The sequence below is a fragment of the Gopherus evgoodei genome, chromosome 1, assembly GCF_007399415.2.
Source record: "Gopherus evgoodei ecotype Sinaloan lineage chromosome 1, rGopEvg1_v1.p, whole genome shotgun sequence".
Taxonomy (NCBI): domain Eukaryota; kingdom Metazoa; phylum Chordata; order Testudines; family Testudinidae; genus Gopherus; species Gopherus evgoodei.
Window position 1 is genome coordinate 324,302,523 of NC_044322.1, and position 18,963 is coordinate 324,321,485.

Here is an 18,963-nt window from a genome sequence, read left to right on the forward strand (position 1 = left end):
TAAAAATCAACTCACTTACAGCATTGCATTTCATTTTGAAAATAGTGATATAAAATATACAGCAAATATTACTATTTTTATAAGTTAAATAAGGACTATATTTTATAATGCACCCAATACCTCCTCCAGATCATCCAAAGTATGATATTCCCTCATGGTTAGTGATCATTTAGACAAACACCTTATATTAAATAAGTTTGGCAGAATTTGATTTTTATTTTTTTATAATTTTGACATACAATCTGTTAATTAGTAAGCATTTTTTTTTCAATTTAAATTTTCAGTTGCTCAAAATTATGGGTTTTAAGTTTTTTTTAATGTTTATTTAAATTCTCACACCTGCAGGAAATTATAGCAGGATCAGAAAACTAGGGGGCTCAGACAATTAATGACAGTAGACGTTGAGATTCAAAAAGTTAAAGCTTTATAACCATTAACACACAAATTGTCGACATCACATGACAAAATATACAAGGTAAATATCTTTAAATCAGACTAATAAGTTCTCAAGCAGCATTTTTGTTATTTTGCTATCTGTAAATTTCAATCATCACTGATGGAAATATTTTTTCTTCAGTTTGTGTGTGTACAGCGAAATTGATATTTACTGACATTTGCCAGTGAAAATCTAACCCTTCCAAGCCTAATCATAAAGAACATGGACTCTTTGAAGGCCCTTTCAAGCCAGAGCCAGAACATGGTAGAGTAGGAGGAATGCATGTCAGGAGGCATTGGGAAGTATCCTCTGCTACACGCTTTAAAATATCCAAAATTAGATAGAACAAATCACTGCAGTTTATATTTTCTGTACAACTCTCACTTCCCCCTCCTGCGCCCTGCAAACTATTCACTTCAAATGCAATCTGCTGCTAAAAATTATTTTTAAGAGTGCATCCTTTCTTGAAATGTTTAAACCTGTCTCTAGTTTACTTGGATTTTTTTGTATGCTGTCAATGGGATCATTAAAAGCCTCTAAATAAAACAGCAGTAAGGCTGACAGTTCTACTGTACAAACTAAACCTCAGTTTTATAGTGAAACAGTTGTCTTAACTGTTAAGGGCTGGCAAAATGTAACCAGTCAGCATTTTCTTTAATAAAGATGGAGAGAATACAGGTACCCAAGCATGCAAGGAGATCCATTCTGGTTTGACAGAGTATTGCATGCTGAGACCGACAAACTTGGTGGGCCACAATGCCATATTCAAGATGACAATTTCAATCAGTGCTGCTATATCAAGATTAAAACACTCGGTGTGACTCTTAGACAATAAGGAATTGCCTTGGTAAGACAATAGATATCCTTTGGATTGCAAACCATGGATAACTAAGGATGCCACATTCATTGTGGCAAAGGCACAGGAGGTTTGCTTACTTCATGTTTCCCATGGCAGAAGACAATATGCCCCCTTTCTTTAAATTTACTAAGAAAATATCTTTGTAAAATTTTGCTTCCTGGGATTACCTGAAGAAACACAAATCTTATTTTTGTGAGGTTTCCCAGAGGGAAAAAACACTCCTATCGTCCCATACATTGTTTGTAAGGCAGCCCCAAGAGTGGACCTGATCTCAAGTATGTAGACTTGAGTCTAACACTTGGATGATGGTATATATAACTCACTAACTACTATAACCCAATAAGAGGCGAATGTTTTAGCTCTTAATCTGCAAAACACATTATAACAATGTAAATGAGCTCTAAACAGCTTTTAACTGCAAACTTCCTCTTCAATCACATGGGCTTTTTAATGTTTCTAACATTAATACAGTCTAGGAAGCTTAAAATTGTACCTATCCTGAAGGGGATATCAACTTGTTAAAGAGAGTTGCATTTTAACTCACCAGGACTGTATACTGTGTATTAATCTAAAGAATGCATCTATTGTTTTGACAGGTCCTGAGCAGAGAATTATTCTGTTAGTTCATTCTTCACTCTTATAGGCTCCAATTCAGGAGAGCATCTCTATCCAGGACAACTCTAAAGTATGTCCTTAACTTTAAGCAAATGCTTAAGTCACAGATTCTCAAATGAGGCCACCGCGGCCACATGCAACCACCAGGGGGTTTCCCTGTGGCCACGACAGCTTCCTGGGCAGTGATGGAGAGGGTGGCAAAGCAATAGCCCCTCCCCTTCCCCCTTCCTCCCTGTTGCACCACTCTGCATGTCTCCAGAGACAGGTGGGCCACAATGCTGAAGGAGCAAGGTGAGTTTTCTACTGGGGAAGGAGGCTTAGTGGGGCTCGGACTTCAGCCCTGGGGTGGTTGGGTGGCAGGGACTTAGGGAGGCTGGCTGCAGACTAGGGCTCCAGCCATGTGGCTGCCACTCCAACCCCTGGTCACGTGGCGATGGGCTCCGATCCCTGGCTCTGGCCACACGATGCCAACCCCCAATCCCACCAGTGGCTGCTGGCCCCAGGCACTGACCCCCATCCGTGTGCCAACCCCCTGCCCTAGCCTGGATGCTGGCCCCAGGCACTTACCCTGAGCTCCAGCAGCTACTCGTCCTGGGTGCAGATCCCCTGCGCTGGTCTTGGGCTCTGGCAGATGCTAGCTCTGGATGCTGACCCTTAGCTCTGGCTGTGTGACAGCAGGTGCAGACCCCAAGTGCCAGCCCAAACCTATTGGCAGTTGAACCTTGGCCACGTGCTCTGACCCCCAGCCCTGGCCGCTGACCCCAGGCACTTCTCCTGGATGTCGACTCTGAGTTCCAGCAGGTGCTAACCATGGGCACCGATCCACAGCCCCAGTCACACAGCAGTGGACACCAACCCCAGGCTCTGGTAGATGCTGGCTCTGGATGTCGACCTCCAGTCCCAGTTGCGCAGCAGCTGGTGCCAGTGGGTGCTAGCTCAGGACACTGATTCCTAGCCCCGTCTGTGCAGCAGCGGGAACAGACCCCAGGCTCTGACTCTGGGTGCTGACTCTCAGCCCAGTCGCACAGCAACAAGTGCTAGCTCCAGGTGCCAACCGCCAGCTGCATGGCAGTGGGTGCTGATTCCCAGCCCTGGGTGCCGAGTCCCGGCCCTGGCCACACAACTGGGGGAATGACCCTGGGCTCCAGTGGGTGCTGGGCCAGGGCACCGATCCCCAGCCCCAGGTGCTGACCCACACCTCTGACCACATGGTGGTGGAGCCCCCCATCCATACCCCTGGTCTCTGCTGCCTCACCCTCACCCCCTCCATTCAGGTCTTACCTTGCCAGGACTTCCTGTGAAAAGTGATATTAACAAACATACAAATATCATTTTTCACAGCATTATTTGTATTGAGTCTGCAAAAAAATCCTACATGAATAAATTACAATGATCCGGATGTGTATACATGTATATTTATTTGTTTTTCCTAAAGTTAATTTAGTATTTTAGGAAAAAGTATCAGTGTGGCCACCAGCAAGAGTTGGTGGCTGCACTCTGAGGCCACCAAAAATTTTGTTGTGGCTTAAGTACAGTCCCGAATAGGGATAGATTTAAATAAATGCTTAATTGCTTTCCTGAACTGGGGTCTAAATGATTTTCCCTGCAGATAGTGAGGGGATGGCCAGAGAAATGTTGACAGAAAAGCGGTAGTATAAATACCCAGGCAGCTCTCCACAGATTGTACTTTTCCTACAAGATCAGATTTATGGACAGGGCAGTGAATGGATTGTTCAGACAATCCCCAACCTGACCTTTCATTTGTAATCATCATCATCATCTAAAATTTTATGACTTGAAAAAAACAAACAAACCCCAACAACCAAAAATACAGTGTGTTCTACAGACCAACAGCAAATGTTCCTACAGCATTTAAAATGTTAAAATAGATAGCTCCTGTTATTTTACGACCCTAAGAACAGGGCCAAATTGTCATTCATAAAGAATGTGCACATTCACAGATGGTACTCAACAACATGTACAAGTAAAATCTGAATAAGACGACCTGGATAAGAAACACATTCAAGCTTCATGGTGTTTGCAAAGTCCATATTTAGATAACATTATTCCTGATTAGGAGCAGCAGATCATCAATCTCTGGAACTGGGAAATATGGACTTCAAAGTAACATGGATCACTATGATTATTGTGGTGTATTTTGCATTTCTACTAACTCACCAAATAAGAGTAAAAAAACCCACAAAAACCTTGCCAGTTAGTTTTACGGCCCTGTGTTATTCACAGTGGAAAGATCTGGTGCCCAACTTGGATATGTTTGAAGATTAAACAGGGGCACTGCCCATGTTGTGACAGCAAGCATAACTACAGCAACTCCGATGATATTAACACCCAAGCCAGCTTTCACCTAGAGTAATAATAAAAATCAAAAGTTGGTGTCAGAAAAACTAAGCAATTCTGAAGAAAATTTCCAAAATGGCAAAATCAGACATCAGCATAAGTGTGATTATCAAATAGCAACCCTGCATGTTATGGAATTTTTGTTAATAACTCACCATGTCAATAACTTTCAAATGACCATATGAAAATACAATGGCATTGGGTGGATTTGCTACAGGAAGCAGGAAAGCAAATGAAGTACACAGTGTAGTCGGTATCAAAATATAAAGTGGGTTCACATGAATAGCTTCAGCCTGCCAGATGATAAAGATAATGAGAAATAACAGATTTCCAGGGACACATACCTACAAATGCTTATTTGCTACAATAATACAAGCGCAGGAATGAACTGAATAACTTGTTCAAATACAAAGAAACAACTTTTTGAAAGAATGACTTATTTGTTTATATTGTGTAACAAAATATTATAATTGCAGCTTGATTATATTATAATACTTATTGTAATTATAGTTAATAAATATTAGCATAGTAAGTACAGAGTGTTTTATTAACCACAGAATAAAACAAGGGCCCCTGCATCAGAGTGTTTACATTCTAACAGATACAGTCCAACAGTTCAAGGAAAAGCTTTAAAAAAGAGGGAATGAGATTGAATTTGGATGTGGTAAAAGACAGGAAGTTAGCAAAGGGATTCAAGAAGTTAAGTAATGTGACTGGAGCAGTGGGAGAAGAAGATAATTATATAGGAGCCAGGCAAGATGAGAAGATGGGGAGTTGAACATAATAGGTTACAAAGGAGGAAGAAGAGTGGGAGGGTAGAGAACACAGAGGGTGCAAATGGTAAAAGGAAGGAGAGGATGAACTTTATGTCAGTGCCCCAGTATTTGATCAGGAGGACAGGGAGAGATGGAGAAGTGATTGAGAAAGTGGGAAATACATATTCAGCAACTCTCAGTTGGCTTACTACTATTTTTCAGATTGAGCTTGTCAAAGATTTTGACTTTTAATTTCTCAACAAAATGTTTTCTCAAAATATTTCAATTTTGATAAAACCCTCCATCAGAATTTTTCTTCGAAACACTTCCATTTTAAAAAACAAGAATATAGCTTGTTGGGGATTTTTTGATTTTCAAAGCATTCAAAATTCCATTAAAAAATTGAATATTTTTTTTAAAAAATCATGTTTTTTGTCAGGGGGAATTCTAGACATTTCACAGCCCCAAGCAGGGCAGCATGCTGCAGGGGGCTCTCTGCCGGTCGCCAGACCCGCAGCTTCAGTGGACCTCCTGCAGGCATGCCTGCGGACGGTCTGCCAGTCCCGCGGCTTCGGCATGCTGGAGCCTAGAGCTGCCCGTTTTTTGTTTGTTTTAAACTATTTCTTTGACCAGCTTGCTTTTTAAGCTGATGGCACTCATGCTTTGAGACTCCATTATATATTATTGTCATGGTCTCTTGGGGTGGTCTCTTGAGGGGTCTCAGCTTCTCCTGACTGAACCATCTTACTTTGCTTCTCAGTCAGGTCAGTTCCTGGACCCTCACCTTCAATTAGGTCTATCATTCCTTCAATTTTAGGACTTGCAATCTCCTTACTTTTTCTTGAAGCCAGCCTGGAACAGGACTGTCACCTCTTTGCTATCCCAGGACTTTCTACCTCCCCTTCTGGCTCTGTACTCTCCCCTTTATAGCAGGCTTTGTTTCCTCTACTGGTTGCAGCTGTGGGTGCCTGCCTTCATGACTGGCAGCTGCTTGGTGTGTGTGTGTGTGTGTGTGTGTGAGTTTATAGACACATTACAATTATATAGTGTATTTTTCTTGGATAGAGCAAGGAACACGAAGGTTAAAACAGACCTAGATAGAGTACTCACCAAAGGTGATAGTATAGGCAAGAATATAGTGATGGTAGCTGGATTGCTGGCCACTTCTGTTACTGAGGTGACAATCAGAGATGATATTAGGATAATCAGCCACATCGGTAATGATCCCAGAGGGGTTAATTTGCTTCCTATCCAAGCTGATAGTTTTGAAACCTGAATAAGGAATAGGATTATACAATTATTGAATGAAAAATTTAAACAACACAGTATTAATAAAGTTTATTCACTTATAAATATGTGGCATATTTGTATAGTTAGAGATAACACAGATCATAAAATATACTTCATCCTACCATGTGTTTTTATTGCAATGTTCTCATATCAAGACATTGCATTTCTTCTCATAAGCCAAGTGGACAAACTGTACTGCAATGTTTATAACTTACAGATGTTTACAGAGACAACCTGGAACAGGTACAAAGAAGGGCTACTAGGATGATCTGAGGAATGGAAAACCTGTTTTATGAAAGGAGACTCAAAGAGGTTGGCTTGTTTTAGCCTAACCAAAAGAAGGTTGAGGGGGGATATGATTTCTCTTTATAAATATATCAGAGGGATAAATATTAGGGAGAGAGAGGAATTATTTAAGCTTAGTACCAATGTGGATACAAGAACAAATGGATATAAATTGGCCATCAAGAAGTTTAGACTTGAAATTAGACAAAGGTTTCTAACTATCAGAGGAGTGAAGTTCTGGAACAGCCTTCCAAGGGGAGCAGTGGGGGCAAAAGACATATCTGGCTTCAAGACTGTTTGATAGTTTATGGAGGGGATGGTATGATGGGATAGCCTAATTTTGGCAATTAATTGATCTTTGACCATTAGCGGTAAATATGCCCAATGGTCTATGATGGCATATTAGATGGGGTGGGATCTGAGTTACTACAGAAAATTCTTTCTTGGGTGTCTGGCTGATGAATCTTGTCCACATGCCCAGGGTTTAGCTGATCGTCATATTTGGGGTCGGGAAGGAATTTTCCTCAAGGTCAGATTGGCAGAGGCTCTTGGAGTTTTTCGCTTTCCTCTGCAGCGTGGGCCACAGGTCACTTGCTGGAGGATTCTCTGCACCTTGAAGTCTTCAAACCATGAATTGAGGACTTCAATGGCTCAGACATAGGTTAGAGGTTTGTTGCGGGAGTGGGTGGGTGAGATTCTCTGGCCTGCGTTGTGCAGGTCAGACTAGATGATCATAATGGTCCCTTCTGACCTTAAAGTCTATGACTCCATGACTCTAACCTCAAATGTTTTAAGTCTGCTAAAAAAGAACTAGATAAATTCACAGAGGATAGGTCAATCAGTGGCTATTAGCCAGAATGGGCAGGGATGGTTTCCCTAGCCTCTGTTTTCTAGAAGCTGGGAATGGGTGACAGGGATGGATCACTTGATGATTACTTGTTCTGTTCATTCCCTCTGGGGCACCTGGCATTGGCCACTGTCAGAAGACAGGATACTGGACTAGACGGATCCAGTACGGCTATTCTTATGTTCTTATGTTACTTGATAACCTTTAGGGCCAAATCTTGCTCACCTTAGTTATGGGATAAAACAGTGGTGTTCTACATGGGAGCTCCACCCAGGCAGAATAAAGCTGGAAGAATTTTTTTGGAAGACAGTTTATTCACTGAAAAATGCAGTTTTAGGCAACCTGACACTATCTGCGAATTTGTTTTCACTGGATAGTTTAAACTAAGAAACCTTTAAATTTTTTGGGCCGGAGTCAGAGCTCTCATAACTTTTAGCCTGGTAGTAGGGGCATGCAGCCAGGCTCAGTTCTCCTCACTACCTGGTTTGAGAAAAGATTTAAACTCAGCTCTAGCCTATGCTATAGGAAGATTGCCTTAGCCACTGGGATGGGTACCTGTCAATCTCTCTGGTTGAAGCTGTTTTACTGTGTATAATTAATTAACTAACCAGTGGAATAGGACTTGAACTTGGGGCTCTCTCATCCTAGATGTTTATCCTAACATCCACATAGTCCAGAATCCGTCTCACTCACAGTTTCTTGCCAAACTTAGGATGTGGGAGACCAAAATTCAAATCTGCTTTCTGGAGTCATGTTATTTATTTGTAGAGTTTCTAGTACAATGGAATTCTAAATCCCTCTTTGGATTCCTAACAGCTACCACAGTAATAATAACAAGTAATACAAACTGTGATAGGATTAAAAGATTTTGAAATGACTTCACTGACCAAAATATTTGTATTTTTTCTCCAATTCATTGCTTGCCTTTAGATTTTTTTTCAACAGCAGAAAAATACAAACTGTTCAGATAACAAAGGATTTGGATTAACTGGGAGTCATTTATATACAGTGAAATTCAGCAAATAGGTCTTTATGTCAAACTTCTGTGCACAAAGACTTACATGCTGCTAGCTTCAGGCATATAATTTATGAAGTCTGTTAATTGAGGCTTGGATCTGTTTTTTTTAGTGCCCAATATGAATATTCTTGAATCTTCTCTGCATTTCAGTGTTCCAGGTTTAATTGTTAGCAAGACACACTTGTAAAAAGACAGAATAACCTTGAATATGTCGGTAGGCTGTGTTTTTCTCGGCACAGGTCATGTTAATTGTTCAGAATCTTGTAGAAATTGCATTACCTCACACCCCTCTGCCAGTGCAAAACCTCCACCAACAAGAAGCGTTATCTCCCAGGGCATGCATGACTGAAATTCCTTCCAAGTAATCAGAGGAGTGTAATCAAAAATAGCTAGGGGAAAAAAAAAAGTTTTAAAAAGACTTCTCAATATAACTTCTCTCCAGATATGCAAGTGAAACATGTAAAGGCAAATCTTTATCATCAAATTAAGAAGGCTTTTCTTCTCATGATCTTGAACTTCCTGGGGAAGACCCTTTGCAGCTCTGAATTGTCATTACACCACTGACGTCAGTGGAGCCATGATACTTCACACCAGCTGAGAAGCTGCTCCCTTATGAAAGATAGATATTGATGGGACTAATACAACAAGATAGCTACTCTACTTAAATAGATTGCAGTATAAATTCTGGGCTTCACTGAGACACATTTAGGATCTGATCTTGTATTCCTGGTTCATCTAAAAAATTCACTGATTTCAGGAGGAGTTTTGAGTACATACAGAATTCAAGCTCAGGTCATATTGTAATCTAGGTAAATTACTTTCTAAGACAGGAGAATGGAATGAAAATAGACTTATTCACCATTTTATATTTTCCTAAGGTTAGTCTAAATAAGAGCTGAAAATATTTTGTTAAGAAACAAACCCTGGTGTCTGATCCAAAGCCCACTGAAGTCAATGGAAAGGTTTCCACCGAATTCAATGGGCTTTGGAACACGTGCCTACTTAGAGTGAACTTCTGCTGCCCTTACACTGATTCTGTTCTTACTCTGCAAGTACTACCACTTGATTTCCTTGGCAAATAATTAATTTCCTGCTAAGGTACTCTCATTGGGATGGTGGCAGAATTATTCCCTTAGTGAGGAAAGAAAAAAACCCGCAAACCAGTAACACCTCCACAAAAAATCCCACACTTATTACTTAGAAAAATGTATATATACACACAATTCTGATTCTCATTTATGCTACAGACACTTTACACAACTCTATCACTGTAAGGGGACCTTAAAGCAAGTATAAATTTCAAGGCCCCTTTTCATTTATGCCCTTTTTAAAACCTCTTTCCGTGGCCAAAACTATTTAAAGCCACCAATTGTAAATGAGCAGGAGCAGACCCAGAGTTTCTGGCGCCCTAGGCAGAATTCGGGGGCGGCATTTTGTGTGCTTCCCACGGGGCGTGCGGGAGCTTCCAGTTCCACTCCCATCATGTCACCGAAGAAGGGCCCTCCACTGAAATGCCGCAGGTGACAGTGGTAGTCACTGAGCTGCTCAATTGCCTGCCACTGTTTTCCACGGCACGTAGGCAGAAGGTCTTTCTTCGGTGGCGCGATGGGAGCAGAACTGGAAGCTCCCATGCGCCCCGTGGGGAGTGCACAAAATGCCGCCCCCCCCCCGAATCCTGGCACCCTAGGTGACCGCCTAGGGTTGCCTAATGGAAGTGCCGGTCCTGTAAATGAGAATCCGGCCCATATATGCACATGCTTTTTTTGAACACATGAGCCAGTTTATGCACCATAGCAACAATAATATATAAAGTAACATTCAGTGTTACATGGACTTCGAGTTAATCTGGATTTACATGAATGAAACTGAACAAAAGCTGTCCCAAAGAATTTTTTAACAATCAAATGTACTTCTCGCCACTTATCCAGTTATTTTTAATTTGTTCTATTTGGTCTTCACTCAGTTTGGACACTTTCTCATCATAGGTCAGTTTTGCTTTCTGAAGGCTTATCTTCGCTATCAGGGTGATCGACACTGCTGCAATTGATGCAATGGGTGTCAATTTAGTGGGTCTAGTGAAGACATGCTAAATCGACATCAGAGTGCTCTCCAGTCAACTCTGGTATTCCAACTCCCCGAGAAGAGTAAGGGAAATCGACCAGAGTTCGTCTCCCGTCAATGCAGCACAGTGAAGACACCGAGGTAAGTCAACCTATGCTACGTCCACTCCAGATACATTATTCACATAGATGGAGTCGCGTAATTTAGGTTGAATAAGCCCGATAGTGAAGATGAGCCCTAGATCTCATACACTAACTCAATACTTTTGTGTTCTGGTTTCTAGCACTGCAGGGAGATGTTTAAATGGGAACAAAAACTATTTGAATTGATATCATGAACATTTTTCAATTTCTATCAGGTTTTTCTAACAATCTCCATCGCCTATCCACTTTTCTTTTTATTTGACAAAATCTAGTGTACCTGTTGGGCTTAAGTACCTGATAGAGTTCCTAGAACAAATACTGAATTATATTCACATAAGGTCATTACAATCCTTAGTCTAACAAAGGTCCAATAAAAATATACCCAACTGTTTTCTCCATTTGAAGTCCTAGACAAAGTTTTTGCTGGAATAATGAAGAAGAGGAGGCCAATTAATAAGGCAACTGTTGAATCTGTAGCAAAGCCTGGGTATCTAAGGAGAGATTAAATGTATTTTTAGTAAATAAAGAATCAAGGATATACAGTTCCAGGAAAAATAATATTCTGTAGAAATAGTGTACAAGAAGAATATCATAAATACTAAAGCTTTTGGTCTCTGTGTGACTGCACAGTAATTTGTCACATTCTGTCAAGTTTATAAATCTGCAGTTATATGGTACTTAAAGGTTCCCATTTTCACAAAATAATAATAATAATAATAATAATAATAATAATAATAATAATAATAATAATAAAATAAAAAATGGCCAGATTCTTGGGTGTAATATAGTTGCATTGCACTTCTCCCAGTAATAGAATCTAGCAATAGAGCCAATGTAACTGGTCCCAGGAAGATCATTCCTGCCCAAAGAGGGATCCTCTCATGATCTAGAGATAACATGGAGCCTTTTATGGCAACCCCTCTCTGCTGCCACCATAGGAGGCATAACCATAGAGTCTGGGGTGCCCCTGTGCTGCACTGATCTCTGGGTGCATTTACAGCTCCTTGGAACTGTTTGAAAGTGGTGCAAATTAGAGCAGCCCCTCTGCTGCTCTGTTTACTACTGGGGATCAGCTCAACACAGAGCAGGCCCAGGATCAGAGGAATGAAAAGGTGAGCTTTATGTCACCTTAACACAAAAATACTCACCCAATTTATGCTGTATGCTTCTCAGGCATCGGCAAGGATCTAGTCCATTGTGTCCAGTTCTGCACTTCTCACTCAGCCAAAACTCCCATTAAGTAGAATGAGAATTTTGCTTGAGCAAGATGGATCTGAGCCAATGTCTTGTTAGTATTTATTTATTTATTTTTTGCAAAGGGCCCTTGGGATCTCCTTATTTTTGGATTGATACAAAGTATTTTTCCTTCCAGCATCATGCCACATTTCCACATATTTTTGGTCCTATCCTGGTTTATATGTTCCAGGAATAATTTGACCCTTAGGTTTTATATTATATTAGCTATTTCCTTGGAATAAACCATCACACTTTGTTACACTTTATAACATTGTATAATCCAACAGGGCAACCTAGGGTATCCTAAATCTATTAACAATGCTGAGTGAAACTCAAAGATATTTTAATATGAATATTGCACTGAAACCACCTCATAGTTCTTCTAAAACTAATTTTGTCCCACAAACTCTCATGTGAAAGGAGCACTACTAGCTAGCTTCTTAAGGATGTAAAAAGAGGAATGGTCCATAAATGCTGGGAGTGTGCTTTAAAAATATTTTTGCTCTGTTGTCTGCTACCATGGAAAAGATTTGTTTTTGCAGGCTATCATTTTTAGAAATAATATGTGGGACACATTAATGCCACTGCTACTGTAATACCCTTATGGCTACATGTACAATACTCATGTGACAATATTGCTCAACCTTCCCGCTTCATCAGTTCCTAGTACAGCCACATGCTCCCTGGTATTCCAAGCGGACATTTATAGGAGGATCCTATTCTGTACTCGGGTATGAACTCACTGGGAGTTGTATTGGAATGTAGGATTTGGCTTGTAATGATATAATGCCTGCAACTACTATGTCTAGGCAGCAGACACATCTGCGAACAATAGTGAGGTTACAGAATTAGATTTTCTGATGCAATTCCATTATTCCTGGAAAATCTGCTCTTGGGACAATACTGCATACACAGAAATGGATTCAAAAGGAGAACAATACCTGAGCTGGAATTAAAAAATGGCAGCTGTCACTGCTGTTTAACATGATGGGCATGGGTGTTTCTCTAACTATAAAAGCAGCAAAGAATCCTGTGGCACTTTATAGACTAACAGACGTTTTGGAGCATGAGCTTTCATGGGTGAATACCCACTTCGTCAGATGCATGTCTGATGTATTCACCCACGAAAGCTCATGCTCCAAAACGTCTGTTAGTCTATAAGGTGCCACAGGATTCTTTGCTGCTTTTATAGATCCAGACTAACACGGCTATCCCTCTGATACTCTCTAACTGTAGTTTTCCAAAGACCACTGTGTATTGAAATATATGACTTTTAAGCACCTATTTGCCTGACTTATGATACAAAATATGTATCAGTATGAGGTGCTATAAAAATAATTGCCCCATGTATCAGGTAGGTACGGTCCTGTAAGGAAATCTCACAATGGGCTGAATTGAAGCAATCCTGGGAAATAGGCCCAGTGGCAACCTAATGTGAATGATTCTATTCAGGTTCTTGTCCCACATTCATCACTGTGTATCTGAACACCTTCCAGAAGTGCATGTAGATGGCCTAGTATTAGAATTGAATAAAAAAAAAATCAATATATGTCAACCTTGCACGCAGTCCACAGTACATTATTATATTAAAATGAAAGTAATTCAACTCCCTGAACAAATTCTTAACTCCCTTCTGAAACTGCAATGTACTAAACTGTATTTCTGATCAATTTAAAGAGGACTGTAAGAATAAGAATATAACTGCTCATTTTTAATGGAAATTATTATACAATCAACTAATTATAATAAGAGGCATACTGAATTGCAGGACATGTTGTTACTTATGCTTTCATTGTAAAGCAGTACAGGCTTTGTATTCCAACAGGTTAGGTCAGCTATCATACAATACAACGTGATTTAGCCTAATGTGAAATGAGACATGTTTGCAGTCTATTTCAAATGAAAACATTAAAGGACATCCACAAGTAACACACTGGTGTAGCACCTGTGAATAGTATAGCTACACTTCACTCCTCTCTTTTTAAGATCAATATGGTTTGATAAACAATACACAGAGAAGATAATATAGGAACATATCAATGCGTGCACCTTTAAAAAGCTGTTTACAATTGCTTTGTTAGTATCGGGATAGGTCATTAAGTGGTGCTATATGAACATTAAATGCTATTTTAAAGTAGATAGGCATGTTCAAGTCAGCTTGATTGCTTGATTGGCGGATTGCTTGATTAGCTCAGCACTTAAAATCTTCTTCAAAAAGATGTTGCTTTATGCAAGAGCAAGATCAGAAGCTCTTCTATTGTTGCTGTGCGGGTAGATTTTTTTTTGAATTTTTGCTATTGTTTGGAGAAATATGTTTAAAAGATAAAAAACAATTTTAAAACTACAAGATGCATTATACTGATTATCTTTCTTTGGGTGTCACAAAATAACTCTGCTAACACTTTACTTTTTCAAAGAGCTACAACCGTTAACTAATTATTCCTTACAATACCCTCCCTCTGTAAGTTTTGGGAAGCCAGGCAACTCTGTGTGTGTGTGTGTGTGTGTGTGTGTGTGTGTGTGTGTGTGTGTGTGTGTGTTCATATATAGTAAGGAGAAAACTTACTATCCCAGCTGAGATAGAGATATAGATCTGGGCATCATTATAGATAATACATAAAGCTAGCAGAGCGAATGAGGTTGCCCAAGGAGAGGATATATATAGAGACAAGATAGGACAGGCCCCTGGGGGAACAACAACAGACAGCTGGAGAGTGGAAGAGGAGGAGGAGCTACAAAAGGATATGCAGAAGAATTGGTTAGAGAGGTGGGAAGAGAACCAGAAGAGGTGAGAGAATCGTAAGCTTGGGGAGGAGAGTTTTCAGTATAACAAGTGTTCAACATGTCAAAGACAGCAGACAGACCAAGAAGGGTAAGAATGGAGTTGAGTTATTGATGAGGTGCCCAAGAAACTTAGACGAGAAAGGAAGATGGGGTGGTACCCGGATAGGCAAGTGGGGTCAAGAAAGGTTTTTTGAGAGAGTGAGATGAAGGGCAATGGAAAGGAAGGAGCTGAGGAGGTCAGGAGACAGAACAGGATTGAAGGACATGCAAATGAGAGGAGGTTGGACACTTCAGAACAAGAGATCATGCTAAAGGAGGAGAAACAGCAGGCTGTGGGAAATGGGGCAGAGAGATGGGGATTGTTTCACACTGGCTCACACTGATTTTTTTTTTTGAAGAAGTCAGTCAGATATTGGAGGTTGAGGAGGGATTTGAAAGCAGAGGATGCATTTGTGTGGCAGACTCATGCATAGCTAGTCTCTGGATTTTCTCCAGAGTCATTCAGGGGAACACAAGCAGCAGCAGAGAAAGAAGATGCAAGGAGTGAGCTAAGCCTGGGCACGTGTGGGATAAATACCGCTGTTTGAGAGAAGTGCAAAAAAAGCTGAGAATGGATGAGAAGATAAGAGTTGTGTGTGGAAACTATGGAGTCAGTGTAAGAGTGAGGTAGGACAGGGAGGGGTGGAGGCAGGGCATCAGAGAAATGGGTGATAAAGAATTAAAGGACATTTTAATGTAGGCTACCAGATGGATTCCTTCCAAGCCCAGAAATAACCAAAAGATGCACTATTTGGTGGCTGCATTATGGTCTGCATGAAGTTACTGATATTTATTATTTTATGACACACACGATTGTGCCAGTTGCTTCACAGAAAAACTCCAAAAGGACAGCTCCTTGCCCTCACCACCTTAGAATCTAAATGGAAGATATAATCAGCAAAAAGAAAAACAAGGTGGTTAACACCCCTAGTCAGAGGCAGAAAAGGAATGGTGGGGAGGGCAAAGCAGCTCAGGGGAGTTGTTAGTGGATTAGAGATTGTTGTAATAAGTCATAAACAGCCCCTTCCCCAACTGGAGAGGTGTTAACAGGCCACTTCACCTTGAATGGTTGCTTGTGTTAACTACAGGTACTAAACAATTTGTTCCACCTTGTTTTCAGCTCTGACATTCTGTGGCCAGGTCTATATTACAGACCTATATCATTATAACTATGTCGCTTAGAGTGTGAAAAATTCATACACTAGAGTGACGTAATTATACTGACCCTACCCCTCTGTGTAGACAGTACTGTGACGATAGAAGAGCTTCTACTATCAACATAGCTGCCACCTCTCAGGGAGGTGGATTAACTAAGCCAAAAGGAAAGACTTCACTTAAGTGCTACAGCAGTGCAGTTGCAGTTTTTTAAATGTAGACCTTCCCTGAGTTAATTTCTCATATCTGAAGAAGAATGCTGTGTAAGCTTTAAAGCTTGTCTTTCTCACCAACAGAAGTTGGTCCAGTAAAAGATATTACCCCACCAACCTTGACTCTCTAATATCCTGGGATTGACATGGTTAAAACAACACTGCTTACAGGCAAAAAGGAAGGGGAAGGTGAGAAAGAGGCACAGGTTATGTACATGTGATAATGTGGTTATTCCATTTAGGAAACACACCAGTCATGATGGTTCAACATGTTTGTTTTCTGTTTTGACTGAAACAAAGTGGTGCTTTCAATTCAATTCCTAGTAGGTGGTTGTCTACATCACATCTGGCACTACTGTCTGGAGTTTCAGCAGAGAGGCTAAGGACTGAAAGGACATGGAAACTGAAATACCTTTTCCTCCCTGAGGTATTCCTCCAGGTTCAGTTGGAGGCACACTGGAGAGGGTGGGAACAGTCTGGAGAAGCTTGCTGTATTTGTTTGGTTTGGTTATCCCATTTTTTATTTACCAAACCACAACCCCTCTCTTCATTGAATCCGCCCTAAAACCCCATTTCTCTGCATTGCTGATAAGCAGCAAGTTAACATAAACAAAGCACATTTTTACATACTCAAAAGAATCATCAAGATGTGCCCACTCATAACTAATCTCATTTCTCATATAACTACATAATCTCCATTCCCATCCACCTCCTTACTCATTCTCACTCATTGGGCATGTCTAAAATTAGACTGAAGCGCATCAAATGTCCACCATGTCCTTGAATTTGTTCTGTAAAATTAGTACATTTTAGTACTACTACATTTTCAATACTGTACAAAAAAATATTGCTGCCCGTGCTGTTCCCGTATTGTAGATAAACAAAGATTTTCAGTGCTGTCAGTCTACAATCTTTCAGAAGTACTAAAGTTCACTTTAAATCTAGGAGAAAATGCAAACACTTAAATACAGTATAGTCATTGTTGGTATTTCAGCTGTTTTACTTACTGAGGAAAAAGAGAAGACCATCCAGGGATGAATCCAGGTTCTCTGGTAAACCACAAGAGGGCCATTAAAATGAACAGGACAAGGGTAATGATTTCTGGGTAGCTGGAGCAAAAGCACAATTTGTTAGTGTCTGGTTTCCTTACATTTAAATCTGTGCTTGTTTTGAAATCGCCTGATGTTTTGCAGGCTGTTTTACCTCATTTGTCCAAGTTTTGTGTACTCCTCTTTAATCACCTGTGCTGAGGCCTGTTCTCTGGCTGTTTTTTCCTTGCCACATCGGAACATTTCTTTGAAACTGGAATGTAAGTCAACAATAATGGAGTGTTACTCTTACAAGATAGTCACAGATCCCAATCTTTCCAGCTAATTGTACCAATTTACTACGCTAAGATTTCAGTTCTATCAGCCAGTGCTCATTATCTCCTATTCAATTCAATCTGAACTTTACAGTACCGATTTGGAGTAACCTGAGCAGGCTGGAGTCTACACAAGTGAATGGGAACTTGGCAGAGGCAGCAGCAAAATATAGCCCCAAACAAAGGCTTGTCATTAAAATAGAGGAGGCAACCTAGATCCCTGGGATCTTTAAGGATGCAGCATGGTCTAAGGGCTAAGGCATAGGACTAGGAAATGAAAAACCCTGTGATGTCCTGTCCCTTTAAACAGTTGAGCCCTCTGCAGTGCAAAACCTCACTTTTGTGTTAGTTTCAGTTTTGTGAGCACAGCAGACAGTTGTCTTTCTATCAGTTCCCTCTGTGTTTGCGACTCTCTCCTTCTCTGCTGGGTCCAGAAATATAACATTGGCAAGACAGGATTTATATCCCATGAGTGTTCAGCGCTCCCATTACCTGAACAACAAAAAGAAAGAGCAAGCAGATAATAATGTGAAAAGGGGACAAAGTTGACCTGGAGGCACAGTGTGACAGACTGCTGTTTTTGCTTCTGGGAACCAGTTTGCTACATAGGGGCAAGCAGATCAAAGGAAGAGGTTTCTGCTGTTGGGGCTGTTCAAACAAGACAGTAAAGTAGAAGCAAGCAGCCATCTTTGTTGACTAGGTGCAAGCAGGCAGGCAAACAACCTGTAGGCTGCACTACAGGATCGGTAGCCAGCAGAGGGAGCCAAAATGCAGCCAAAGGAAGAATTCTGAATTTTGCAATATAAGCACACAGCCAGCAGAGGGTGAGCCAGAGCAGATAGTATACAATTTAAAAAAAGAAAAGAAAAGAAAAGAAAAAGAAAAGAAAGAATTTCCCTGTGGAAACGATGTCCATGAGGTGCAAAGTTCAACAGGAGAGCAGTGAAATGGCATTTTTTATGGGCAATGTTGGTGAATAATGGATGGTATACCTCAAACATTCTGAGCAATTTGTAACCTGCAATGATGGACATTACGTCTTTCAGCTCACTTGTATGCTATTCAATTCTGTAAAGAGACTCAGCACTGCAATGCCAATAAGCTGTCACTCTTGCCATGCCTAAGCTCCCATCAACCCAAAGGAACTTCAGATGAAATATTCTATCTCAATTTGAGGGATAGGTTACTCATCACTAGCACAGACATCCACAAATGAACTGCTAAGGATAATGTGTTTTCGCTTACGAAGGGAATGGTACTACATGGTATGGCACTGGATCAACATAATCCCCAGTTTACACAATTCATATCACATCAATATGAATTATCTGTGAATCATAGTTGCATCTTATGGGGAATGTGAGTGAATGTTCCAAAATCACTTCAGGGTCAGATTTTAGAAGCTCTTCATGAAGGTGATTTTGGCATTGTACGGATGAAGACCATAGCCTGGAGTCATGTCTGGTGGCTGGGGACTGACAAAGCTATTGAGAGGAATGTAAAGTAC

The 18,963-nt window shown here is 40.6% G+C and overlaps 1 protein-coding gene across 1 annotated transcript in view; it reads right to left on the minus strand.

Moving 5' to 3' along the window:
• Positions 1 to 3,640: 3,640 nt before the first annotated feature.
• SLC13A1 (solute carrier family 13 member 1) overlaps positions 3,641 to 18,963 on the minus strand; it is an 80,735-nt gene continuing 65,412 nt past the window's right edge. The window contains exons 10-16 of the mRNA XM_030554197.1: positions 17,297 to 17,395; positions 17,101 to 17,202; positions 11,055 to 11,158; positions 8,743 to 8,852; positions 6,134 to 6,295; positions 4,424 to 4,561; positions 3,641 to 4,275 (exon numbers count right to left, since the gene is read on the minus strand). Of these exons, the coding sequence (XP_030410057.1) occupies positions 4,132 to 4,275; positions 4,424 to 4,561; positions 6,134 to 6,295; positions 8,743 to 8,852; positions 11,055 to 11,158; positions 17,101 to 17,202; positions 17,297 to 17,395 (859 nt within the window). The 3' untranslated portion in view covers positions 3,641 to 4,131. The remainder of the gene's footprint in view (positions 4,276 to 4,423; positions 4,562 to 6,133; positions 6,296 to 8,742; positions 8,853 to 11,054; positions 11,159 to 17,100; positions 17,203 to 17,296; positions 17,396 to 18,963) is intronic.